We start from the raw sequence: 23,469 nt of genomic DNA on the forward strand, positions 1-23,469 counted from the left end.
TCGAGATGTTTGCCTTGTTTGTCTTTCTTACCTGCCAGTGGATCCCCGATCCCCGCTAGCCCAAGTTGTAAGCGCTGGAGCCGCCCCAACCGCCCACGTGCCTGCCGCTTTCCTTTCTGGGAATGATAGTCATCTTCCGCCCATCGACCAGCATAGTACATCATTCCAAGACCATCCAACCGTCCATCATCCCAGTCAAACCAGACGGCACTTGACTTCATTCCGTCTGTAAAGGAATGGCTTCGCGAATCTTTCAGGACCAACACTAACAAGGTGCTCACGCGATGGGGCGCCGAGCGTACCTGAATCGACTGGCTTTGGTATGCTCCACCTTCTTGTTCCGTTTCCATATACAGTACTCAGAGCTGTAACCCCACATGAGCAGCCTCTGTCATGGTTCATTTTCATCATTCATCGTGAGAAATACTCTCATCACTATAATCATATTCTTGATGCACAGCAATCACGGTGGCATCATGTGTGATCTCAAACTTAGCCTCTTCCTCCCTTCAACTGCCTGTCTACACATCTATGTACCCTATGAATTTCTTGCTTGGCGCCCTTATACTTTACACTGGCAATCCCCATATCTCTATCTGAAGCCTATTGTTAACACCTCAAATAGGGGCGGTCACCCTATGAGGCTCCTGATCGTTCCACAGGCTCCGCAGCAAACCATGAACCTGCTCCTCACAGGAGAGTATCGGCTCTGCATGCGGATGACTATGTCCAGCATTATGATGAGAGGGGCCATCCCATTAATCCAGAGTCCAAGTATTTTGGCAGAGAGCTAAGAAGAGCCAAGAATGACGTCCTATCCACGATGGGAATCGTTGTCAGTGAAGAGGGCAACATGGGCGGCCCTACTGAACAACAGAAAATTGACATGATCGCGGCTGAGAATGACTATGGCTTGGTCATGGCTACTCTAGACCAGATCTCGGTCTTTCTTGGCTCCTGGTGGACTTCCTCCTTAATGGGCCGGATACTGGTAACTATCTCTGAACCTGCGACTAGAAGAAATGATGAACAAAATCAACCTAACCACTTAACCAGACCTTCAAAAGTTACACGCATGTTCCCTTGCTCAGTATGATACATCTAGAGCGTACGAAGCACGGCATAATGGGATTTTACTTTGCGGGTATCCCAGCTTGGGCAGTCTCAACATGCTTATCCTTTCTCCGACATCATCCGCTGGATCGCTTGATTGCGGCCTGCCAAGATCTATTCCCGAATGATAACGTGCTGTCAAGGCTTGTACGAGCCACTTTGAACATATTACACTCGGCGTGAGTACTTTGTGCGGTCTGGTCTTTATCACTAGCTAAAAGCGCATGCAGAACTCGAGGAAGCCTACTTGTCCTAGCTATACAAACTTACATGTACTCCCTGTTACAGTCACTTCACCTCGTTCATCCTTACTCTCTAGTAGGGCTAAGGGCTCTTCTGCCTTTCGGTGAACATGCTCCGATGCAACTTCCCATGTTACCAAATGACCTCTCGCCTCGTTCTATGGTCGGGTTCTTGACAAATATCCTAAAAACACCCTCACTTCTTGTTTACATCTATGTGTACCTACGCCCAGTCGTCGAGATCAGGCTCTATCGCCTGATTCGACGAAGGTTGCCGAAGCCCGTCTACGCAGACGATCTTTCGGTCAAAGTGGCCTACGATAATGACCTTATTGACTGGATGATGCCAGCTCTTGGTCGTCGAGCCGATGAAGAGAATCGTCGCAGCAACCTTACATTCATGGAAGACTTGGCCTACGAAGCCAACTTCTTTCGCACGTGGATTCTATCTTGGTTTGGCTTTAAGACACAACTGATAGGGTCAAGCCCGGAACATACGTCAGAAACGCTTCGTCGTAGAGCACAGATAGAATCAGGATCATCAGGCGCGCAGCTGTCACGCGATGAGCGCCAAACACAAATCACTCCGCAGAGCAGACAAGAATTGGACACTGAACAAGCGCAGCGGACTGCCGCTCCTCGATCTTCCGTTCCTGGCGGCACTGTAAGTTCAGATGCCATCTTCAGCGAGACTCAAGTGCTTTCGAATGAAGAGAACAGAATGTCTCTGTCTCCAACAGAAATGAGCAGCGGCGATTATGCGGACATGGCGCCATTGAGACGGGCGATGGCCTTACCCCTAGAGGAAGATCAGAATAATCGGGCCTTGCCGCGCGGCGATCATGCTGCTGAGGCTCCGAGAATGTCGCGGTCGAGTACGCTTTTTTCCCGTCCCTCATCGTCTGCTACCTCTTCTCCAGCTTCGCCCCTCGTGCGTGCGTCGCTGATACATCAGAATTCGGACGTCATCACGATGCAGCTAGAAGTGTTAGGGAACCGTCATGAGCACAACGCTGGTACAGAAGAACCGAGGGCCAGCAACGACCCTGGCCAGCCACACTCAAACGGAGGGCCTGTCAATAATCAGGCGATCTCAAATCTGCTCGACGATCTGCTGGCGAATCAGGGCATGAATCTAGCCACCATTGTCAACACAGATGCTCTAGACAGCGATGGACTTTCTAACATGACCCAAGGCATATCTCCAGGATCTGTCGACACAACACCAGTATCTGCGGAGAACCCTCAAGTACAAAGTCCGGGGGCAAATCCACGCCCTATCGGAATTCCTACAACAAACCTTCAGAATGCATTGCCAGATAGCACAGGGACACCGGATCAGACCGATATGCCCCAGAGACTATCTGAAGTCGCTCAGACCTCTGCGAATAATGTCAGCTCTGGAGCTCCTCCGATTGCTTCTGATGGCCGGGCACCACAAACTTCAATAACCGACTCTCATCCTATCGCCCATCGAGTCACAATTCTATCGTCTCATCCCATTGATTCTCTAGCCTCTCACCTAGCTTCTCTAATCACGACTTTGATGTTCATTCCTCTTGAATCTCTTTATCTCCGCTCACTTGCATCTTCTTATCTATCAGCTACAGATGCTCCCGCTGCTCTTCGGTCAGATGTTCACAGCATGGGACTCTGGGCTAGTGGCGGTTCGCGATCCAGTACACTTATGTACTTTAGCAAAGTTGCATTGATGATGGGAGTACAAACGGCCGTGAATGCTAGTGTGTGGGGCATCATCTCCGGTGCTGCCATCAGAATTGGGAGAAAGTATTGCGGTTGGGGATCATTATAAGCATATGTAATATAGTTAATATCGCCAATTCTCATGGTCAAATTACTGTCATGCTTGAAGGGGGGCTTGCCTTTTGATCCACAATCTTATGTATGTGCGAATCCACACAGGCACATACGCTAGCTGTCGGAAGTTGATGCAATTTCTAATATTCCGGTATAACCAGATGTCCTCCATTGAGGCATCACGAGGATCGAGGAAAGATCTCCCTGACAGATACAAGACACCAACCGATACGAGCAGTAGGTATGGACGATTTCTTTCATCATGATCATAAGAACTTAATTATACATGATTTTGATCAGCATGTGTGTACCAACCCTGAGTGCGGGACATCCAAGCACACGCACAGCTAGCCAAATCCAGGAGAACCCTTATCCTGCGGTTCACTTGGCCGCAGCTTTTCCCTTGCCGTTCGCTTTCCCAGGCACCTTACGACGCTCCCATACCATCAGATATCCCTCCTTGGTGAACAAGGTCTCACTTTCCGCCTTTTTGACGAACAGATCCTGGATCTCCAGCCACTCGGGCCCCCGCTGCTCGCCAGCATGTTCCTTTTGGATGCGGCCATTCTCCGCGGCCATGGCCTTATCGTGGAGTTGTACAAGCCAGGAGACCTTCTCGCTGCCCGCGCCTGCGCCGCTCGATGACGACGACCCACCACCACCGCCGCCACTGCCACTTCCACCTCCCGCTGCGTTGACACCCTTGTCCGCTGCGGCTTCCTCGTGGGCCCCCGGTGCGGCCACGGTGGGGTCGAGGATGATGTTGGCGACGAGATCGTAAAGGATGGGTTCGCTGTGCGGCCAGATGGCGGGGTTGGGTTCGACATAAGGCGACATGTCGAGGGAGCGCGGCGAGGGAAAGGTGACGATGGTGGGGTTGCGCTCGGAGACGAACCGGTTCTTGCTGAAGCGTTTGATGTGGAAGAAGAGGTAGGGGGGTAACGGGTGGAGGAGGCGGTGGCGGACGCGATGGGCCAGCTTCTCCGAGGCGGTGATGCCGTTGTACTTGTTCAGGAGGGTGGTCAGGGGCACCTGGGGGATGATGGATTCGCGGTTGGAGGATTGGAAGAGGGGGGTCGGGGGCAGGTCGAGGGTGAGGATGAGGAAGGGGGTAGTCTGGCTGTTGATCGTGCCGGATTCGGTGAAGACCAGGCGCGCGTTCTGGGTGTCGGAGTGGGCGGTGATGGCTTGGCTCTCGATGCGGAGATGGCCCTGGAAGGCCGCGTGGACGACACTCGTGGGCGTCTTGGTGGGCTTCTTGGAGCCGCCGAGGGACAGGTGGAGGTTGTTGAGGAACCAGGACAGGAACTCCACCGGGTCGGATTGCTGGGTCAGCGTGAACCGCTTCGACGAGCGCAGCGCGATCTCCTGCAGGAGCTCGTGCGGGGACACATGCGACCGGAAGGCCTTGTGGTTCCACAGTTTGCGCACCAGCGTGCTGAACCGCACGGCGAGTTGGGGGGTGCCTGGTTGGGAGAAGTCGTGCAGTAGGAAATAGTTCCGGATGGGGAAGACATGCGCAAGCAGTTGGACCACGACGTTGAGGTAATCGTTGGCTTTGATATTGTTCATGCCAACAAATCCTGGGGCACAGTATTGTTAGCTTGTTTCTCCTTCTGATGTTGGAAGCTGGGGTTGCAAGGGACGCTTCTTACCAGGCCTGTAGCGATTACCTGCAAGGTCGAACGCATCATGAACCTCTTTATCTAATTTGGCCACCTCTTCCTTGTTGTAGTGCGGGTCGACAACGTATTTGATGTCGTCCAAGCTCTTGTTCTTGACCTCGTAGCCTTCGGGGAGAACGTACACCTTCTTGGTTCCCATGTTGATGAAGACATGGTGTCCGACCTCGAGCGCATGGAAATAGGCATGCGACTTCGGCCCTCTTCCCTGGAAATATTTGCCGCAGACGAGGCAGGCGTACACGTTGATGTTCGACAAGCTCACGGAGCATTGCTTCTCGAAGTCAAAGTCGAGGATTTCGCGATTGATGGTATCGAGGTAGAGATCGCTGTAACCCTCCAGGGGCGCACTTTGACGTTTCGGGGCTGCGATGGCCGGCCTGTCATCATCGGTATCGGCATCAGAAGAGTTGTTGGCTCCCAGGTCCTGCGCCGCCTCCTCGAGTTCCTCTCCTTCCTGCTCGGCAGCTGCGAGTATGTCCTGGCCGTTGGCTCGGCGAAGCGGCAGAGCTTCACGGCGCGGATCGTCTTCGGGCAGGTCGCCATCTTCCACGCGCGCCTTCTTCGAGGCAGGCGAGCCCAAAGAGATTTCCTCCTCTTCTAGCGACAGTTCCGCTTGTCTTTTCGACATCATGACTGAGTATACGACGGAAATTCGACATGAAACATGCGGCGTTGCGGGATTGAAACTGTGAGGACGCGATAGGAACCAGTCGATGCAAACACGTCAAACAGCGTCATGCGGCGGGCGATTGCAGCAGCATCACCGCTCGATCTGAAGCTAACTTAACATCATCAACACTCTAGACGCAGATTGCACAATGCATTTCACTATTCGAAAAGTCGTTGCTATAAGTCTCTACCTCAGCTAAATCATGGGCAAGACTAGTTCGTCCTGGTCAAACTCATGGGAATTATCCTGCCATGCCGACCGATCCTCTTAGAAAAACCAAGTCCCGTAAACCGAAAACATAAGACAATCATTGGTATGATACAACACATTAGGCACTCTTGACAACCCTGTTATTATCAACTTCTACCTCCCGCACGCCATCCTTGGTTATCACCTTGACAAGGACCTAGAAGCTGTCAGTAGACCCGGAATCATATTGCGGTTCGATTGCAGAAGAGAGCTTGTCACATACCCCCTTGTAGTCGATTGGTAGTCGGCGCTTCAGCTCGTCCGTGCACATTTCCAATAGCTTCAGACCTTCATCGAGGGAGATATCGGGATGGTGGTGTTTATCGAGGGTGGACAAGCAGTAGTATCTGAAGCATCTTAGCACAGGCCTCGGCGAAGAGTGACAGATTGTCTGTATCACGTCCAAACTTACTGGGCATAGCCGTGAGCTGCGTAAGGTACCGACGCCACGGAGGCCAGGTAGTCGATCCAGTACAAATGGGGCTTCTGAGTGATTGGATCCATTCCGCCCAGCAGAAGGTTGACTGTGTAGGGATTCCGGGATCTCAAGCTCCGCGCGAGCTCGCCTCGGACGAAATTGGCAACCGCATTCGGACCTAGTTCGGTGTCGTTGCGCATGGTGTATAGCTGGATGTTGGCTTGAATGTATTCGGCGAATTGGACTAGCGATTCGTGCGGTTAGCTGCAAGAGCCGACCTGGAGAGTGGCTTGTTGGTCAAGCCGCAAGGAACCCACCAGTGTCTCCGGCCTCTCCGGAGAAGGCCATCAAATTGTGCTTGTTCAACTGTCTTGTCTTATCGTCTTCAGCTTTGATGATGGTAGGACCGCGCATGATAGCTTTGGAAGCCGCCAAGATGACGAAGTCCTTGCCAGTGATGCCGAGTAGTACCTCCCTGTAAGCAGATTAGTCGACAGGAATCTCTCAATGTGGGCAACATAAAACGTACATAGCTGCAGTCTTTATTCTAGGGTATGACAGAAGAAGAGAAAATAAGAGGGAAGGGAAGGCAAAGTGATGTATAGATGTGGGGAGAGGAAGATGATGATTAGGACCTCATCGCTGGCCGCGCGGAGCTTTGACTGCCTGGAGCTGCGGCTACGAGGGCCCAGCTGCCTGAGGCCGGAGCTGCCCTCTTGCTAAGTCAGCATTTAGGCGTTACGTTGATGCGGCCTCCGCCTGCACAGACCACCGGCAGAAAAAAAGTGAGCAAGCGAGTATCTGCGTTGGGTCGGAGTGTCTACTGTCAGTTCACGTGTGGTCTTCTTAATTTTACGCCACTCTTTTCTCATTCAAAGTCAAGCCACTTACTCTGGGCAATGTCCTCTTTCTTCACAGTCCCCGCTTCCCAGCGGAAAAGAAAGAGAGAAGATCGCGCCGCTGCCCCGGCGTCGAAGAAACGAGGCGTCGATGCGAAGGGAGATGCAACCGGAAGAAGTGGCGGCAAACGCAGGGATCAGGATGAGGAATCGATTTCGGGGAGCGATATAGATGAGGATAACCTCAGCGTTGCTTCTGGTGTGTCAGACGACAGTGGATCGGAATCCGACGAAGGCGAGACCGCCGCCGACCGGAGATTAAAGCTTGCGGAGCGCTACCTGGAGAATGTCCGAGATGAAGTGGATGACATTGGTTTTGATGCGGCTGAGATCGATCGCGATTTGATTGCGGAGAGATTAAAGGAGGATGTGGTACGTATCGCTATCCTTGTCTTCCATCCGCTCAACGGAGCTGACACTCGGGCCAGGACGAGTTCAAAGGACGCATCTACCGCCAGATTGCATCAGACCTCGCCTTTTCGAAAGCTTCGCATACATTTTTCCGAGCAGATACACAGTCGACCACTTCGATCGCAGTTCACGCGCCCTACGTCTATACCGTGTCAAAGGATCGGACCTTGATTAAGTGGGAGCTTGCCGCACCCACTTCCGCAACTGCGCTGCCCTCAACAACCGGAGATTCCAAGCGTCGCCCACGTCCACAGAGAAAGAAGCCCAAGCAAGTGAAGTATGTGCGGGGCTTGCGGAAGGTTGCTGAGACTGGCGAGGAGCATGGCCACACCAAGAGCATCTTGTCTGTTGCTGTATCACCGTCCGGAAAGTTCGTGGCAACTGGTGGTGAAGACAACAAATTGATCGTCTGGGATGCGGAGACCCTGACTCCTTTAAAGACCTTCACACAGCACCGCGACTCTATCAGCAGTCTCGCCTTTGCCCGCCACATATCCACCATGAGTTCCGGAGAACAGCTGTTCACCGGCTCAAATGACCGAACCATCAAGACCTGGTCTCTAAGCACTGCTGGTCATGCCTACGTTGAGACGCTGTTCGGTCATCAGGACCATGTCACTGGCGTTGCCGCCATGACGATCGATCAATGTATCAGTGTCGGGGCACGCGATCGCACAGCGAGATTATGGAAGGTCATCGAGGAACAACAGCTGATTTTCCGCGGCGGATCTAAGAGTGCTTCTTACCAGGAAAGCAACATCGACTGCGTGGCACCTCTACCTCCGAACCACTTTGTCACCGGCTCGGACTCGGGCTCCCTCTCGCTTTGGTCTGTTCACAAGAAAAAGCCCCTCTTCACGATTCCGCTCGCCCACGGCCTCGATCCCTTACCTCCCCTGGACGAGCTCTCCGCCGAAGTCGACCAAGCCACGGCTGCCCACAACTCCCGCCATCTCCGCCGCATGCCTCGCTGGATTACGGCTCTGGCCACAGTGCCCGGCACGGACATTGTGCTTAGTGGTAGCTGGGATGGATTCATTCGCGCATGGAAGATTTCAAGCGATAAGAGGACGATCGTTCCCTTGGGCCCCGTTGGAGGCGTGTCGAAGATGTCCCTAGCTCCCGATACGCCTTCCGAGCAACTCCGACAAACGCTCGAATTCGACACACCCAGCGCCTCGGACCGCATGGATGTGGAAGGTGCACCGACTCAAGTGACCACCGGCGCCCCCGACGAAGAAGAGCCGCTCATCAAGGGCGTCATCAACGGCCTTGCCGTGTTCGAACGCCGGGTCGAAACCGCCAAACCCGGCCAGGCCCCAACAGAGTCCAAGTCCAAGACGACGACGTCCTCGGAGCCGGAAGCTCGCGGCCTATGCATTGTGGCAGCCGTGGGCAAGGAACACCGTCTGGGACGCTGGAAGTGTTTCACCAATAATTTCCACGAAGGTCCCTCGGCTGAGGGCCGCAATGGGGCTGTCGTATTCGAGGTTCCGTTCATCGGTGACAAGCTCAATTGAGAAGACAAGAAGCATCACCAAGGGATTTTTTTTTGTTTTGAAATGAATCATTGTGAACACGGCGTATGTGTGTCTATCTCATCTTCTTTCTTCCATGTGTATTACTATTCCCGGGCCCCGTGGTCTTTGCATATCCTCATATTCTTCTGGTTCAAAAGTTTCTTCTGCTCTTCGCATCCGGAAGATCTCCTATTGTCTTCCCTGCTCATTGTTCTCCTTTGCTCCTAGGTGTGCTGCGGATCTGCCGGAAATGTACTGTACATATACCAGATTTTTCGTGAATAGACGGAATACACTTTAAAGTTCCCCGAGCAAGTTATAGACTACGGAAGGGACTGTGATGCACCAGGATGCGGAAGGAATTGCCATAAGACTCGGGCTAGCAGTTTCCTCGTTCTCTTCTAGTCCTCCTCGTAGGTCTTACAGGGCCTTCGTCTTCTGAGGAAGAGGCGATGTATATTGCATTCGCCTCGGAGTTGGCAGGAGGGTTCTGAGTACGGCGAAAGGCGCCCGATGTTGTCCTAGGCGCCGCATCAGCCGATCGAGAAGCCCTGGTGGACTGCTCTGGCTCGGGAGTAGGCGAATCCGATGGCACGCGATATGCTGGCACTCGATTTCGCCGGCTACTGCTAATAGCAGGTCTGATAGGCTCGTCATCATCGTCATCATCGTTGTCTTCCGAGTTTTCCGAGTTTTCTGAATCATGTGAGTCCTCATCTTCTTCGCTGCTACCGTCTTCGCTCCCATCCAGCATCTCGTCAGGCGTACCGCTATTTAGAACCTCGGATCGTGTAATTGAGTATTCATGATGCCCGACAACTGTAGACCGGTCAGACTCAGAATAGTCGCCATGGTCATGTTCTAAGTCGTCGTCAATGAACGAATCCATATCCGCATCGTCATCTTCATCGTCCATTTCACTATCTTCGATTCCCGAAGAAGGACCTGCAGTCCAATCGCCGTAGGGCCAATACCCGCCGGGTTGCCGATACAATGCGTCGTGAAGACCTGGCGGCAAAGTTTGAAGGGTTGTGTATATCTCATCGAAGTCATAATCTTCATCATATTCTCCGAACCCGTCCTCAATGTCATCGTCCATGTAGTCGGTCATCTCTTCGGACCCTTCCATGTCGCTATAATATGTGCTCGTTATCGAGTCGCGATCTCGTTGGTAACCGCAGTGTATACATTCATCGTCCTCCAACTCCCATGCACAGTGCGGACAACGTAATATGTTATCATCGTCATCCATGATGGGCTGACTAATTTTCGGCTTGTTGAAAGTTCCCCGAAACAGACCTCCTTCCTTAGGGTCTGCATTCTGTCTGTCCTTTTCTAACCGCTCTGCTTCCTCGTTGTGATGGCGCTGGTGCTCGTCTGTGGTCTCGCCCTTGTCGAGTAGTTCGGGCTGGCTCGTGAACATTTGAACAACGGCTCTAACCTTTGAAGTGTGAGATCGAGCCTTTTTCTTCTTCGCTTGGCTAAGGATGAGTCAGGGTGTCTTACCAAGTAAGCAGGTGCAGGCTGCGCCTTCACTGGGGCCCGACAGTCAGGGCATGTTTTGTTGTGTCGTCCACCAACGAACCATGAGGTCAAGCACTAAAATGCGCTGTCAGACGCCGTGCGAATAGCTATGCCAAATATATGGAGAGCTTACACTGTAACAAAATGTATGCCCGCAAGCCAAAGTATAGGGTTCATAGAGCGGCCGGATGCAAACGCCGCATTGTATGAGGGACCGAATGCTGTCGACATGACCTTGTAAAGTTTGGAAGAGCTATTAACACGATGTTAGCAATGTATTATTCGAGATATCCGCGTAAGTCGCTCACCCCCGACGCGTTGTCTCCCGTGTTTATCGCGGGCGCATTTGTGTTATCGGCACCATTGTTCGAGACGGCAGCCCCGGCAGCAGCTTGGGCCATTTTTTTCGATATTTGCTTTTGCGCAGCCCGATGAAGATGTATATGAGGTGAACGTAAGACCGTATATCAAAGTGCGCGAAGCTCTTGGAAGTGGATGATATGAGAAAGAGGTCCTGTTGTTTAGGAAAGGGTGAGAGATAAGTATGGACTTTTCAGGTACGCGAGACGATCGGCGACATCACTAGAGGGAGGGAGACAGGCAACTATGGCAGGAGTAAAATAGCCCCCCACCAAGTGGTTTTTAGCCAGAAAATTCGAAGAGGAAGCAAACCCGTAATTATGAGCTAAATGTGACCTGGGCGACCTCGATATGCGGCTCGCGAAAGATAAAGAAGAGAGATGAGACGAGGAGAGGAAGCAAAACTCGGCACTCATACCGGTAGGATTAGTTTTTGGGGGGGGAAGAGAGACTTCCTTATTCCTGCCTGAGGAACACCGATCACATTCACTTTGTCTTGGCCGGTCGGAAGTTCCGCGCGCAAACCGAACAAACACATCAACATCAACATCATCTTTTCTCCCTACCTCACGGCCCGAACTAATGGAACGGTTTAACTATGAAGATCCAACTGGATGGGATCCATTCTACCCACCGGAATAACTTCCCCTATCATGGGGAGCATTTAGCGCCGAGTTCGATCCGGGCGTCAGCATCCTGTTAGCGCCGGTTATCTTCGTGAGATGGAGACAGCCTTCTCGATCTCTCAGAATGCTTTGGTTACCAAGCTTACCGCGCGGGACAATTGCCCTCCCCTAAGACATGATGTTTCATGACATAAAACCCGAAACCACTATTATCTTCTACTTTTGTGGTCGGAAACCGATTCAGGTCACTGTCTATGAAAAGCATGGGCCTAACTAACAAATGTCTGGCGCGCATCCCTAATTCATTACGACATGATAAGATTGGCCCAACGGCAACCCTTGGCTCGCTTAACAAATCGAAAGCCACCATACGACAACCTCATATTGGCCGATGGAGAAGAAAAAGAACAATTTAGTACCGCTTCATTCATCCACATGAGTCGCTGCTCGGATCTACTCCACAGCAGCAAAGCTTCGTTTTTTGGAACGCCGCTGCTTGAGATCTTCTGATACCAGGTGGCTATCGTCAGTAACACCTTTGATAACTTTATTATCTTCAACAATCTCCTTGTCCATGTGCTCCAAGAACGCGATCTGTTCTCGAATAAACTGCTTCAATCGGCGCGTGTCGAAAGGTCTGGTCGCTCTTTTCTGATCACGCATGAATCGGTTGGCATCTCGTAGGCGCTCTTCGAGGATCTCAAAGCGGTACTCCGCGAACTGGTGGTACAAGTCGCCAAGCTTAGAGATTGGACGTACTGTTGTAAGTACAGTGTCGTCTTTGGTGGCTGAAGCGCGGGGCCGAAAAGAGGTGACCATGGAAATTCGCTCAGTTGTTCCCAAAGCACGGAGTGCCTGATGCTCGATATAGCGCCCCTGAAGAATGACGGCAGATCCCTAAAAGACGCTGTAAGCCTGCTACCACTTGGACCAAGCTCTTCAGACTTACCATCTGTGGTCCTCGGACCTTCACCACTTCGCCGTCACCTTTTCTCAAAGCTGTCTCGCCGCCAATCATGTTTGTACAGTCGGAAAGCATAGTCACGCAGACAAAAGGATAACTGTCTGTATGCCAATCAACAATCGGGTTTTCGTCCTCCCAAGGACAGCCGGCCACGCCTTCGTCTGCTTGTCGAGTCGTCTTCTCCATGACCGCTTTGAGAGCTTCGTTCTTCTCCTGCTCGCTGTGAACGGAGATATTGACGTGGCCAATCTCGAAGTCCATGGCGGGAACGAGATCAACACCGGCAATTTTTGAGATGATTGCCAGCGTCTCCGGATTTTTCCAGGCATCATAGATGAACGGGGCGCATCTATGCAACAACATCAGCTATGCTCAAAGGTGCTTGGGCCTGGGTTACACACTCTGCCGCATATCCTCGCAACTGGCACTGAGCAAGATCGCTCGAGTACTTATGCTTCATGAAGACTTCATCGCTGAGAACCTCTTCTCGCATTTTTTGGATGGCCTCTGCAGAGAACAATGGGAAAGGCTCGGAGACTCCCACGGGAGAAACACCTCGGCTGTCCGAATAGCCGAGCTCTTTCATGCTGTACACTTTGGAAGGAGCGGTGTGATCCAGGTGCTTGGAGGGGTCAAAGGCAACCTTTCCTGTTGACGAGGTCTTTTGGTGGCTGACTTCTGTCTCTATGGGCTGGATTGGCCCTGCCAGAATTGGCGCTGGTGTCATGGTGTAGGTCTCCACAGACGCCATTGGTCTACAACTGTGAGGTTCTCAGGTCAGAAGCGAATCCAAGATATTTGCCATATGCTATGAATTGGCGGCGGCGACATACCTTTATATGTCGAATATGGACTTGGATCAGGCCGCAGATGGATCCGGATGATAGAGTCAAATAGAGAGGTATACAAAAGATGGAGCTGCCTGAGGGAATGGCCAGGGTAAGTTGGGAAGGGCTTCAAAGGTCATTATTTATAACCATGTCCGAGGTAAGTGGCAAGCTCTAACCAGTCCATCTTGAGGCTTCGCTGGATGACTGTGACAATACCGTATGTGACAAACAAAACAGCTTCTTCAGGCTCCACCGGCCGGACAGAGTGTGTAGTACTGGATCACCATGCAATCGTCTTTGACATCCACGGACTTGAGGACTATGGCGCGCTTGCCAGCCTCTATCGCTCAACGTGTGTTTGCAAGGCAGGTTTTTGTGGATAGACCAGTCTATGGAAACTATTCCTATGTTGGGTTTGGCACAACGGATGCATGCTCCACCATGTCATCTTTCTGAGGTAAAGGACATCTCGTCGATTGGGCCGAATGCTCCTCCCTTAGATTAACATGTGGAACTGGAAAAGCAGAGTGAAGAACTCATTATCTCTCCATACGCTCTGTGACCACGCTCTGTGACCAGGTCACTAGCGCTATGGTAGAGCATGGCAACAAACCTTTTAGGAAGTCCGGACCAGGCCCATGCAGTCTGCAACATACTTCGAGGCCAGTAAGTCTCTTTCATTGCGAAGTGGGCCAGACACCAAAGCCTTCCTTGCGGCTATGAAACCTGGGCAAGAGTTTTGAAAAGCGATCACCGCGATCGGTCGGGCATCAAGGGACCTATTGGATTTGTTGACGGTTTCTAGTGGGGGGGAGTGAAGGGAGAAATTCCGAAGCTTCTCTGCCAAGTCTGGCTGCTGAAAGGACTTTTTGACCCGATTTGGGATTTGGTGTCGTGTCGTGGCTAGTAAGCTATCAGATCGAATGCATGGGATGGTTATCTGTGCTGCTGCCGATAACACAAGCCCCTCTCTCTCTCTCTTGCCCCCCCTACGCAACGCTAGCTATGACAACCGATTCGCCGCCCTTGCGCTGTTCACACAACATGCATGAATTATTCTGTTTTTCTATTCAACCTCTCGTGTCCCGTAGTACCGGTCCCCGGCTATTGCTCCTACCTTTTGAGAAGATTAATATGCACTTGACGGGACTGTTGATGCCGATTTCAGTCTATTCTTAGTCCCATTACCCACTACTTTGTCCCCGCCTATACTTTATTTCGGAAGTGGAGCCTCCATCTAATAGGACTGTTTCAAGGACTTTTTTCATTCGTATGACATAATCGCTTCAAACTAATGAAATAAGTTACTCTGATGGCGCAGGAGAACCTAAGGTAGTCTTTTCATGTTACGTCGCCAATGGTACGCTTGACCAGAACGATGACAAGATGAGCCAAACCCAAAGTCAGCGCACAAGTGATACAGGACCGAACTCAAGCAAGCCTATCCCATAACTTATCCGGGAAAGAGAAAGAAGCGCACATGATCAAGGCAGAGTAAGGCGGGGTAGAGATATCCATTCTGTGATGTTTGTCACATCGAAGGAGGTACTGTATTCAAAGCTCGGCTTCTCAGCCGGGCAGATACACATCAGTACAACAACACTGCTGTACTCTCTCAAAGAAATGGGGTAAATTAATGATCTGTCCTGTTGAAATAGAGGCGTCTCAGTAGACACTTAACTCACTTACATTGTCTGCTCAGCAAACTGTATTCGTACTACGAAAAGATATGTTGAGTTAAGTTAGTGTTAACTATGCTTTAAAGGAATAATGACTAAGAGGGGTCGAAGACCGGAGCCGGAGGGATTTCCCCACGCCAACTTAGGTCGGCGGGTCCAGCTTTTTCCGCCTGCCAATCGATCACTCCACGGAGTCCAGGCTCCCTTACACGTACTTGTCCTCCGCATACTACAACCTACTGTATATCTCTCCGACTACCTTCAGCACTCATCATTTCCATCCTGCCTGCCAATACGTGTGTCAATTGAACTTTGCTGGTATAGAGAAACGATGGCCTCCTCCTCCTCCTCGGAGCAAAATCAGCAGCAAGCAGCAGCAACGCCGTCCTCATCTGCCTCGGACTCGGTCCAATCGAACTCTTGGGAACGGGTTGAGCGGAAATTCTCCAAGTAGGTTAACCCCCTTTTCTTCTTGCCATCCTTAAAATCTTATACCTCTGGCGCTTTTTTTCCAATTTCTCGTTTGCTTGACACCGTAATCTCTCCTTCTTCTATGCGGCTGTTGTCCCAGACGGGGATAAACAACATGCCTTGGCTGCTCTATCGATTGTTGGCAATTGCTCGCTTGCTCGCTTGTACTGCTGGACCAGACCTCTTGCTATCTAGAGTCAGTGCATCTAGTGTAGCATCCATTACTAACAGCACTATAGCAAGTCTGCCAGTGAATACTTTGATCCGTGCCAGGATTTTGCAGACCGGAGTCTGAAATGTATGAAACGCAATGCTTTTGATAGAGAGATGTGTCATGACTACTTCCAGTGAGTATCTTAGCCCATTATAACTCATATTGCCTTCTCTTGTGAACACAAAAGTGTACTTGCGCTTGCTGTTCCCTTATCAAGAGTGCAGATCGTCAGTGTTGCACTCTGTATCTGGTGGCTATTCTCATCCCTGCAGTCGTTCAACTCTATTGTACCATGTGCTGATTGACTCTCCAGGGCTTATCGCGACTGTAAAAAGCAATGGGTGAGTGAAACTTGCTCTAAGTGGTCACCTCCCTTTATCTTCGCCGGCGCTCATCTGTCGGATGCCTTTCCCGGGAGCTTTTGGACCTTCTTGGAAAGGTTTTCCCTGCCGTTCTCGTCATTGCTAACCGTTATCTTTACAGTTGACACAAAAGAAAAGAGGTGCTTAGGCTAGTACAGAAACAAACACATGGCAGCCCACCTCTCTAGGTTGCCTTGGTTTCCTGTTCCTTGATGCCCCACGATGCCAGGACCTACTTAAAAGCCAGCATCGACCTTGGCCGCAAGCCACTATGTAGTGTGATTCATGAAGATAGTGGTGTACTGTGTGCTTCGGTCCTAGATGCCGGCCTCGATCAAGACAAGCAGAGATCGTCAACAATCTTTGCATGGTGTTGTTCTTTGCTCGGCGGCGGGCTAGAGCATTATTGACGGCGCATTTGGCAATGGGCAATTTCTCAAGAGTGAAATGCCTCCTGGGGATATCCACAGGCTGGCCGAACTATCAGGTAGGCGTTAGGCCTTCATCTTGATGTCTTCTTCATCCTTCTCCTCTCCTCGCCTTCCGCCTACGCTTGTACACTACTTGTATGTTTATTAGATGTTGTCATTGAATTGGAAGGGTCTCCTCTCTGTTTTGTTGCTAGGAGTAGCAGCACCGTGGGGTTCACTATGCGCCTTTAAAGTCAAGATGTGTACAAGGGAGGTTTACTTTCGGCCTGACGTTTTGTCCACCAAGATATACTTTCCTGTCAGGCCTGACCACGGACGGATATCCTCGGGCTTTAATCCAACCAGGTAACTCTATCTTGTAACTCCATTCCTGAACCTCTACTATGGGATCATGACAAAGCCAATTATTCCGATGAAATTGGAATCATGATAATTGATCGATCAGTCTATGACTGCGTCATCACCCCACTAACTGAAGGAAGGCATGGCCACATGCCGCCGTCACCGCCTTCCAAATGAGCTTCCCCGCCCACCAAACTCAGCAGAAAGACGATAAAGATAGTTGGAGAAACACCAACAATTTCCCCCTCATCTTTGCTGTATAATTAATTCTTCCGCACGTCGTGTGCTGTGCTGGCTTGCGCAGCATACTTTATACTGCACTCCATAGTTGCTATTGACAAGTCTAGTCTCTAGCCTTATATTCTCCAGCCCCGTGTTTCCTCGAAGCATTTGCTATGTCTTCCACTAATGACGCCGTCTTTTATCGGCGGAACAAGCAGATCCAAGACGCCATTGATGGGCAAAATCTAAAGCAGGCCCTGCAATTGATCGAGAAGCGTATTAAGAAGGGTGAAGACACACCTTTTCTTAAAGTAAGTCCTTCCTCTAGTGATTTGTGTTAAGATGTCTACCTCAGTCGAAGCGAATTTCTGGCTGCATTCAAGAGCTTCCCTCCGATATGATTGTTTCTATGCTAACTGGAGTTTGGACGCTTAATTTAAGGCATGGAAGGCGTATGTTCTCTACCGTCATGCCGACGAAGCCCATCGCAAACGTGGAATCGCCGAAACTCTCGAACTGTGTAAAGCCGAACCTCCCACCACGGATCTGGAGACCCTCGACATCCTCCACGAGACACTGGAAAAACTTAGCGACCATGGGGACACTCTGAGAAACCTGTGGGAAAGGGCCTCTAAGGCTAGCCCAAAGGACTTGGATATCCAGATGCGGTGGTTTGAGTATGGTTTCGAGGGCGACGACTGGAAGTCGGCGCAAAAGGTTCGCAACCATCAGGCGCCGTTGACAGGCTTAAGAGAGGTGCTAACCGGTCTTACTTGGTCAATTCATAGGCTGCCATGTCTCTCCAGAGCAACTTTCCCAAGACTAGGAAGTATTATTTCTGGGCCATCTTCCTTTGCTACCTGATCTCCGTCGATGCGGGTGCTTCGGAGGCTGAACGCAAGCTTTTCGGAACCCTAGCCTATCGTATGATTTCCAAAGCTGGCGAAAGTGTTCCTCAAGATCCGGTATGTTACAACTTTCTTCCTCTGCGATCAGCGGCCTCTCGTCGGTCATATTCCTCTGCGTGGTTGGATATTTGTCTGGACATTATGGTGATATTTGAAATCGTACACACAGAAGGAGTTGCTGAGCCCTCCCAGAGCTATTCAATCGGCCGAGGAGCTACTGTTGCTTGTTAAGATCTTTGAGTCTCAAGAGCGCCATGCAGAGATTGTCAAGATACTCGACAGCGATAACCTAGGTTTGAACTCGCGCGTCGTGCAGAACGATTGGTCATTTGTTGGGGTGAAGCTGTCCAGTCTGGAAAAAGCTCAAATGTGGACAGAAGGTCTGGACTATGCAAAGAGCTTGCTCACTATCCCAAGCAACGAGGAAGAATTGAAGGCTCTTCAAGAACGTGATGATTGGGCAGTCTGGCACTTGCTCCTCACCTCAACTCAGAGGATTAACTCGTCAGAGTAAGTTCGCAACGTGCATTCTCATGCAATGATGAAGCTCCGCCGGCTAAAATGTAAGTCCAGGACTACCATCGCAACTCAGGACTTCATTCGCGACTTTGTGGCAGCGGTGCCCAAGTCTCGCAATGCCCACCTAGCTCGGCTTGACATGGTACACTGGGGTTTTAAGTCGGGTAGCTCTAACGCCGAGGACTTAATCGCCGCCTGTAAACAATACTATGATCTCAACAAGCACAAGCTCTACTGCTTCGGCGATCTGAGGACTTACGTGTCATCACTCGATCAAGCTTCCATGACAAGCCTGGTGAACTATACTTCGGAAGGACAAAACGAGGGGACAGATGTAAGTTGTTTGGAATCTCGTGCGGAGCTGGTAGACTAATTTTGAAACAGGGAGCTTCAGAAAAGGGCGTCGCGACGATCAACGCGCTTAAACTTGAGTACTGTTTCTGTCTTTCGGCCAACGAAGAGAACGTCTCCAAGCCACAAGTCGAAGATTTCATCGTCCGCTGCCTGCAGGTCTACCGTGAGGTCCAGCGTCCCGAGAAGACTTCGGCTCCCACCACGATTGAAAGCCAGCCCAGCGATGACTTATGTATTTTGGCGGCCATGAGCCTGATGCGTTTCAGCGAACCATGCACGTCTGTTGCTGATCAGCAGATTCCTGACGCCGTGCTCATTCGCGCAGCAGCTATCCTCGAACGCCTCCTTGTCGACTCACCCCACAACTATCAGGCATTGTTACTTGTCGTCAGGATCTATCTGCGCTTAGGTGCAGGATCCCTTGCACTGAGCAGCTTCAGTAAACTTTCAGTGAAGCAAGTGCAGTTCGAAACTGTTGCCCACAATCTTTTCACACGCCTTGCCACAATCCACCCACACTCCGCCCCACCAGTTGAGGGAGCTGAATACAAAGACTTCAACCCACAATCCGCTTTTGTGCAGGCCCTTAACTTCTTTCGCACTGCAGATCTCACATCAACCAGGCATCGCACTAGAGGACTAGATTATGGCAGCTATGTGAATATCGAAGGCACCATCGAATTGCAGAGGCGTCTGAGGCAAAGCATCTGCCGCAGGATGTGGGCGCTAGACGTAAGGCGCATACAGAGACTGGCTGGTGGGGACCCTATGACTAGATACGAAGATATGGGTAAGTAGGTTCTGCACCATTACTCTCCTCTCATGCTCACACAACCGCACGGCACAGCTAGAGATGAATCGCCCTTGGTCGACCAACGTGTCTTCGACGCGTTCATGAACTGCGAAGCGCCTGGAAAGCCTACATTTGAGGAGCGCATACGCCTGGGTCCTTTGCCTAGTGTGAGTTCTTCATTTCTCTCGTGATGCCATTGCGACTAACAAGATTAGAACGGATGGATCAAATCTATGAATTTAACCGACCATCTGTTTGGCACTTTGAAGTCTCTGGCTACCCAAAAGCCATTGACTGTTGAGCCCGAGCTACCAAACCTTGATGACATCTTGGGTGAAAATGTGGAAACGGAAATGACAACAGCAGAAATTGAAAGCGTTAAAACAAACCGGAGCCTCCTGGCACTTGCTCTGTTCTTGAGTGGGTCCAAATCTGTTACTGCCGAACAAGCAGACGCCAGTCTTTCCCAGGTGGAAGCATGGTTGGACTCAAGGGTTCAGGATATCAATGATGGTGACGGGAAGGTATCCCCAGTTATTTCGAGAACTGCACTTTCCTTGGATTCGGACGCACCAATTGCGCCAACTTGGAAATACTTCCATGATCAGTTCATGGTCCTGGACTCGCTTAAGGCCTTGTCCCTTCTAACCACCGTCGCCACGCGAAAGGGGTCCAAGAACGCCAAACTGAGTCGGGAAAGAATTGACAAATTGGCTGACACTACGCGCCAAGTCTTCCAGAGTATTAGAACCGGTGGTCGTACGCTCAAGTCTCACGTCTCGGCTTCGGGTGGGTTGGGCGCGTTGATCGACCTGGTCCTAGCTGGTCCCGACCGCGGGCCGGAAGGCAGTAAGCTATCCTCGGAGTTGGACAAGACACTTGATATGTCTCAACTGGAGGTCTTCTGCGGTGAGCTAAAGGAAAGCTGGGAGGAGGGATTGAATGGCCTAATCGCCGTGCACCTGTGAGAGCATCTTGCCCTTCACTTTCCCCTGACACGAATTGAAAGGCGGCCACCGAACCTTGATTATATAATGCTTCGTCAATCCAGTCTTATAGCAAGCTTAGTGGTTAATCGAACATTATTCACCAACTGCCTATGTTTATCAGTCTATTGGGTCGGGCCAATGCGAAAACTGACCATCTCCTTCCGTGCGAACTGCATACAGCCCCAATGCAGCGGAGACAGCTCGAATTCCCTGAGTATGTAAGATTTGGTTCGACCTAGACCACGAGGCTGAGTGGCGTGAATGTCGGTCCGGTCCTGCAAGGGCGCTTATGCGTGTAGCGAAGCAGTCATTCTTCTATCCCTTGTTTGTGTTCCGACCCCGATCGGATGCATACTGAATACCACTTGATCACCATCCTCTTCTTCTGTTTTGTTCTTTGGGTTCCTTAACTTCTTTATGTGCATGTCACCGGCCAGTCGAAGCAAGCCGTAGGTGCATGTTGGACTACGAGGCACGCTATTGCCGTAAGATGTTACACGACCATCGCGCATCGAGAGTCAAAAGGAGTACAGGATATAACGACGGTTAGTTCTTGCCCGATCCCATGCCTGTGTGTGCCACGCACACATTCCTTGTTAGGTGTGGTTGTCGCCTTGCGTCGCCGGCTTACAGCAGGTCGTGGCCGATTTTAATCACAGTGTCACTCAGTAGTCAGCCATTCTAACGGAGCAAGTCTTTGTATATATGCATCAACCAGTAAGCCTTTGCTATCACTGCCAGGCTTTGAAGCTCTAAACTTTGCTTCAGCATGGTCTGCTTCTAGGCTTCAACACCCCCCCCTGTGGTCATATTTGCTTGTGTTTGTTTCTCCCTCTGGACAATGGGTGATACCAACAATGGCTCTACTACATTAACGTATGAATACAGACGCTCGTTGCGATCCGAAGACATACTGACCCTGACGGTATGCCTCACTGTCAGCTCGTGTTGTGTTGCAATGCGCCTGTATTCGAAGATCTCCATCACACGAGCTCCGGGATGGGAGGATTGTATGTACTACGTCCCTGTGAAGTGAGCCAGCTCGCTGGGAATTGGAGGATAATATGATGCTGAACACTGCATTTCGATAGTGACTTGTTTCATGGCTTGGGTATGCGGTTTTGAGCTGCCAAATTCCTTATCATTTCACACCTGTGCACACACTGAGCCTTTCTCTATGACATGGCCAGCTTGGCCTGATAGGATATGGCGCCATCACCTTCGAAACAGATCGACATGGGAACGGCATTCACCAGTGGGCCGTCGCTGCTTCCGATCTGAGAGAATTCTCCAAGGTTTGAGAGGATCCCACCGCGGCCAGCTGTTTCTCGTCTTTGCTGATGGTGAACCATGTAGCTAGCGAACGCCTCACAGGTCCTCTACGGCCCTTTGATCTATATCACTAAGCTATCCATTCTACTCTTATATCTCCGCCTCTTCGCGCCGTCAAAGCGCAACACCCCTTTCTGGCTCATCCAAACCCTCATCTGGATGAATTTCCTCTTCTACTTAGCCGACACCATCGTCAAGATCTGTGAATGCAAACCTCGCGCCAAGATCTGGGACCAAGACATCCCCGGGCAGTGTATCAACATCAACATCCCGATCCTGGTTACGTCCATCGTGAACGTTGTTTCGGACTTTCTCATGCTCCTGCTTCCCATTGTTTGTGTCTGGCGCTTACAGATGACATGGTGGAAGAAGATGAGCCTTTCGGCTGTATTTGCAGCCGGCATCTTGTACGCTGTTCCCCCTTCGGCTCTTGAGTCCATTTCACCTTTTTGTTTCAATCTGGTCTTGCTGAGAGCCAGACCAGTCTGACTTGGGGCGGGAAGCTGAAAAATTACCCTTTCATAGTGCTTGCATCTGCAGCGTGATGCGTCTCGTAGTCAGCGTCCGAAACCGCACCACGCGGGACAGAACGCATGACTGGTTTCCGGAGTTCCTATGGACGTGAGTACTCTTCTTGCAGCTTCATGATTTAGCGAAATCCTAGACTAAAGTACTGGCTTTTTGGCATTGATATAGCACCGCCGAGATCACCTCAGGGATCGTCGCTAGTTGCCTGCCCGCGCTGCCAAGTTTCTTCAAGCATTCGTCCCAGAAAGCCAAGGCTTGGGTATCGAGCATCGGCACGGGGAGCGCTTCCACGCAGGTGAAGGGACCCCTTGCCGCCATCGACCAAAGACCTGGACCGGGACCGGGGCCGGGACCTGCAATGCGTACTATTCCGCAGCGGCTCTGGAGATCTGGCTACGACTTCACAAGTACTACGGAGTCGACGGCAGATAGCTACTGGGAGATGAGGGATGTTGGGGCTTATCGGGGCATGTGCTATACCACGACGGAGGCCACTGCCAATCGGAGTGTACCAGAGGCGATCAATGTGGATGGCCTTGATCCGACAAGTGAGGAAGAGCAAAGGCCCAGAGCCGGGATCTTGAAGATCGTCGAGGTAGATATTGAGACTGGACCTGAGACGGAGCGATGAGAAAGTATAACGAGGACTGGCCATCGGGTGACTCGTGATCAGCCCTCGGCCAAGGCATGCGAAGCACGCCAAGTTCATGTGATCAGGCCTTGCAGACAAAAAAGCGGCGTATAGCGGTAGGAAAAAAATACATATCATATAATCTGTTTCAGCAAGCAGGCTACCTGAGCAGCTAAATCAGTATACTTGAGAGTTTATGAGATCCACTAATCGGCGCAGCAGATTACCTGTCAACCGATGGCCAGTCCCTCATAGAGCTTATCACATACGCAGTGTAAACATGATAGGGAAGAGCAATATACTACATAGCGTAAGTAAACAGGTACGTAGTAATGCAACCTGGGTTGGGGAAAAGTGGAAGCTGG

At 51.1% G+C, this 23,469-nt stretch overlaps 11 protein-coding genes across 11 annotated transcripts; 7 read left to right on the forward strand and 4 right to left on the reverse strand.

Annotated features, from left to right (window-relative positions):
- Positions 1–823: 823 nt before the first annotated feature.
- Positions 824–3,168, forward strand: BO66DRAFT_313514 (uncharacterized protein; the record flags this gene model as incomplete). The annotated part of the gene is made up of 3 exons (XM_025643390.1): positions 824–991; positions 1,057–1,292; positions 1,344–3,168. 3 exons carry the CDS (start codon positions 824–826, stop codon positions 3,166–3,168), a joined length of 2,229 nt encoding a protein of 742 aa, XP_025508100.1.
- A 255-nt stretch (positions 3,169–3,423) lies between these two features.
- BO66DRAFT_388332 (ubiquitin carboxyl-terminal hydrolase family protein) lies at positions 3,424–5,504 on the reverse strand. The gene is made up of 2 exons (XM_025646533.1): positions 4,829–5,504; positions 3,424–4,756 (listed from the first exon to the last, which is right to left on the reverse strand). Exons 1-2 carry the CDS (start codon positions 5,487–5,489, stop codon positions 3,555–3,557), a joined length of 1,863 nt encoding a protein of 620 aa, XP_025508101.1. The 5' UTR covers positions 5,490–5,504; the 3' UTR covers positions 3,424–3,554.
- Positions 5,505–5,856: 352 nt separating this feature from the next.
- On the reverse strand, positions 5,857–6,856 carry pre1 (proteasome core particle subunit beta 4; the record flags this gene model as incomplete). Its single annotated transcript, XM_025645217.1, has 5 exons — positions 6,725–6,856; positions 6,513–6,670; positions 6,190–6,439; positions 6,001–6,124; positions 5,857–5,934 (listed from the first exon to the last, which is right to left on the reverse strand). Coding segments are annotated over exons 1-5 (612 nt in total). The 5' UTR covers positions 6,727–6,856.
- Positions 6,857–7,089: 233 nt separating this feature from the next.
- BO66DRAFT_365618 (ribosomal RNA-processing protein RRP9) lies at positions 7,090–9,025 on the forward strand (the record flags this gene model as incomplete). The annotated part of the gene is made up of 2 exons (XM_025645218.1): positions 7,090–7,466; positions 7,523–9,025. Exons 1-2 carry the CDS (start codon positions 7,095–7,097, stop codon positions 9,023–9,025), a joined length of 1,875 nt encoding a protein of 624 aa, XP_025508103.1. The 5' UTR covers positions 7,090–7,094.
- Positions 9,026–9,404: 379 nt separating this feature from the next.
- BO66DRAFT_313228 (uncharacterized protein) lies at positions 9,405–10,950 on the reverse strand (the record flags this gene model as incomplete). Its single annotated transcript, XM_025643381.1, has 4 exons — positions 9,405–10,466; positions 10,532–10,624; positions 10,683–10,802; positions 10,858–10,950. 4 exons carry the CDS (start codon positions 10,948–10,950, stop codon positions 9,405–9,407), a joined length of 1,368 nt encoding a protein of 455 aa, XP_025508104.1.
- An 852-nt stretch (positions 10,951–11,802) lies between these two features.
- Positions 11,803–13,232, reverse strand: BO66DRAFT_417533 (uncharacterized protein). The gene is made up of 3 exons (XM_025649685.1): positions 12,901–13,232; positions 12,485–12,848; positions 11,803–12,432 (listed from the first exon to the last, which is right to left on the reverse strand). Exons 1-3 carry the CDS (start codon positions 13,224–13,226, stop codon positions 11,989–11,991), a joined length of 1,134 nt encoding a protein of 377 aa, XP_025508105.1. The 5' UTR covers positions 13,227–13,232; the 3' UTR covers positions 11,803–11,988.
- Positions 13,233–14,133: 901 nt separating this feature from the next.
- Positions 14,134–14,557, forward strand: BO66DRAFT_145568 (uncharacterized protein). Its single transcript, XM_025642102.1, has one exon. The coding sequence runs from the start codon at positions 14,257–14,259 to the stop codon at positions 14,506–14,508; it is 252 nt and encodes an 83-aa protein (XP_025508106.1). The 5' UTR covers positions 14,134–14,256; the 3' UTR covers positions 14,509–14,557.
- Positions 14,558–15,201: 644 nt separating this feature from the next.
- BO66DRAFT_145711 (uncharacterized protein) lies at positions 15,202–16,119 on the forward strand. The gene is made up of 3 exons (XM_025642104.1): positions 15,202–15,458; positions 15,719–15,826; positions 15,918–16,119. The coding sequence occupies exons 1-3, from the start codon at positions 15,340–15,342 to the stop codon at positions 16,036–16,038; spliced, it is 348 nt and encodes a 115-aa protein (XP_025508107.1). The 5' UTR covers positions 15,202–15,339; the 3' UTR covers positions 16,039–16,119.
- Positions 16,022–16,550, forward strand: BO66DRAFT_145704 (uncharacterized protein). Its single transcript, XM_025642103.1, has 2 exons — positions 16,022–16,034; positions 16,177–16,550. Exon 2 carries the CDS (start codon positions 16,268–16,270, stop codon positions 16,463–16,465), a length of 198 nt encoding a protein of 65 aa, XP_025508108.1. The 5' UTR covers positions 16,022–16,034; positions 16,177–16,267; the 3' UTR covers positions 16,466–16,550.
- Positions 16,551–17,223: 673 nt separating this feature from the next.
- BO66DRAFT_398089 (MDM20/NAA25 family protein) lies at positions 17,224–20,592 on the forward strand (the record flags this gene model as incomplete). Its single annotated transcript, XM_025648627.1, has 8 exons — positions 17,224–17,361; positions 17,492–17,767; positions 17,839–18,015; positions 18,128–18,468; positions 18,532–18,811; positions 18,862–19,621; positions 19,679–19,791; positions 19,840–20,592. 8 exons carry the CDS (start codon positions 17,224–17,226, stop codon positions 20,590–20,592), a joined length of 2,838 nt encoding a protein of 945 aa, XP_025508109.1.
- Positions 20,593–21,454: 862 nt separating this feature from the next.
- On the forward strand, positions 21,455–23,104 carry BO66DRAFT_313099 (uncharacterized protein; the record flags this gene model as incomplete). Its single annotated transcript, XM_025643375.1, has 6 exons — positions 21,455–21,623; positions 21,705–21,724; positions 21,804–21,908; positions 21,970–22,352; positions 22,471–22,566; positions 22,642–23,104. The coding sequence occupies 6 exons, from the start codon at positions 21,455–21,457 to the stop codon at positions 23,102–23,104; spliced, it is 1,236 nt and encodes a 411-aa protein (XP_025508110.1).
- Between the last annotated feature and the right edge of the window lie 365 nt (positions 23,105–23,469).

This window comes from Aspergillus aculeatinus (assembly GCF_003184765.1).
Source record: "Aspergillus aculeatinus CBS 121060 unplaced genomic scaffold BO66scaffold_4, whole genome shotgun sequence".
In the NCBI taxonomy this organism is placed as follows: domain Eukaryota; kingdom Fungi; phylum Ascomycota; class Eurotiomycetes; order Eurotiales; family Aspergillaceae; genus Aspergillus; species Aspergillus aculeatinus.

What these genes read in the sequence shown, in the direction of transcription:
- BO66DRAFT_388332 (XM_025646533.1), bottom strand. Translation starts at nt 5,489, where the DNA reads ATGATGTCGAAAAGACAAGCGGAACTGTCGCTAGAAGAGGAGGAAATC. An exon ending in AGGTAATCGCTACAGGCCTG is followed by an intron (nt 4,757 to 4,828) that starts GTAAGAAGCGTC and finishes ACTGTGCCCCAG; the next exon opens with GATTTGTTGGCATGAACAAT.
- BO66DRAFT_417533 (XM_025649685.1), bottom strand. Translation starts at nt 13,226, where the DNA reads ATGACACCAGCGCCAATTCTGGCAGGGCCAATCCAGCCCATAGAGACA. An exon ending in TTGCGAGGATATGCGGCAGA is followed by an intron (nt 12,849 to 12,900) that starts GTGTGTAACCCA and finishes GTTGTTGCATAG; the next exon opens with ATGCGCCCCGTTCATCTATG. An exon ending in AGGTCCGAGGACCACAGATG is followed by an intron (nt 12,433 to 12,484) that starts GTAAGTCTGAAG and finishes AGCGTCTTTTAG; the next exon opens with GGATCTGCCGTCATTCTTCA.
- BO66DRAFT_145568 (XM_025642102.1), top strand. Translation starts at nt 14,257, where the DNA reads ATGGGATGGTTATCTGTGCTGCTGCCGATAACACAAGCCCCTCTCTCT.
- BO66DRAFT_145711 (XM_025642104.1), top strand. Translation starts at nt 15,340, where the DNA reads ATGGCCTCCTCCTCCTCCTCGGAGCAAAATCAGCAGCAAGCAGCAGCA. An exon ending in GTTGAGCGGAAATTCTCCAA is followed by an intron (nt 15,459 to 15,718) that starts GTAGGTTAACCC and finishes ACAGCACTATAG; the next exon opens with CAAGTCTGCCAGTGAATACT. An exon ending in ATGTGTCATGACTACTTCCA is followed by an intron (nt 15,827 to 15,917) that starts GTGAGTATCTTA and finishes TCAAGAGTGCAG; the next exon opens with ATCGTCAGTGTTGCACTCTG.
- BO66DRAFT_145704 (XM_025642103.1), top strand. Translation starts at nt 16,268, where the DNA reads ATGCCCCACGATGCCAGGACCTACTTAAAAGCCAGCATCGACCTTGGC.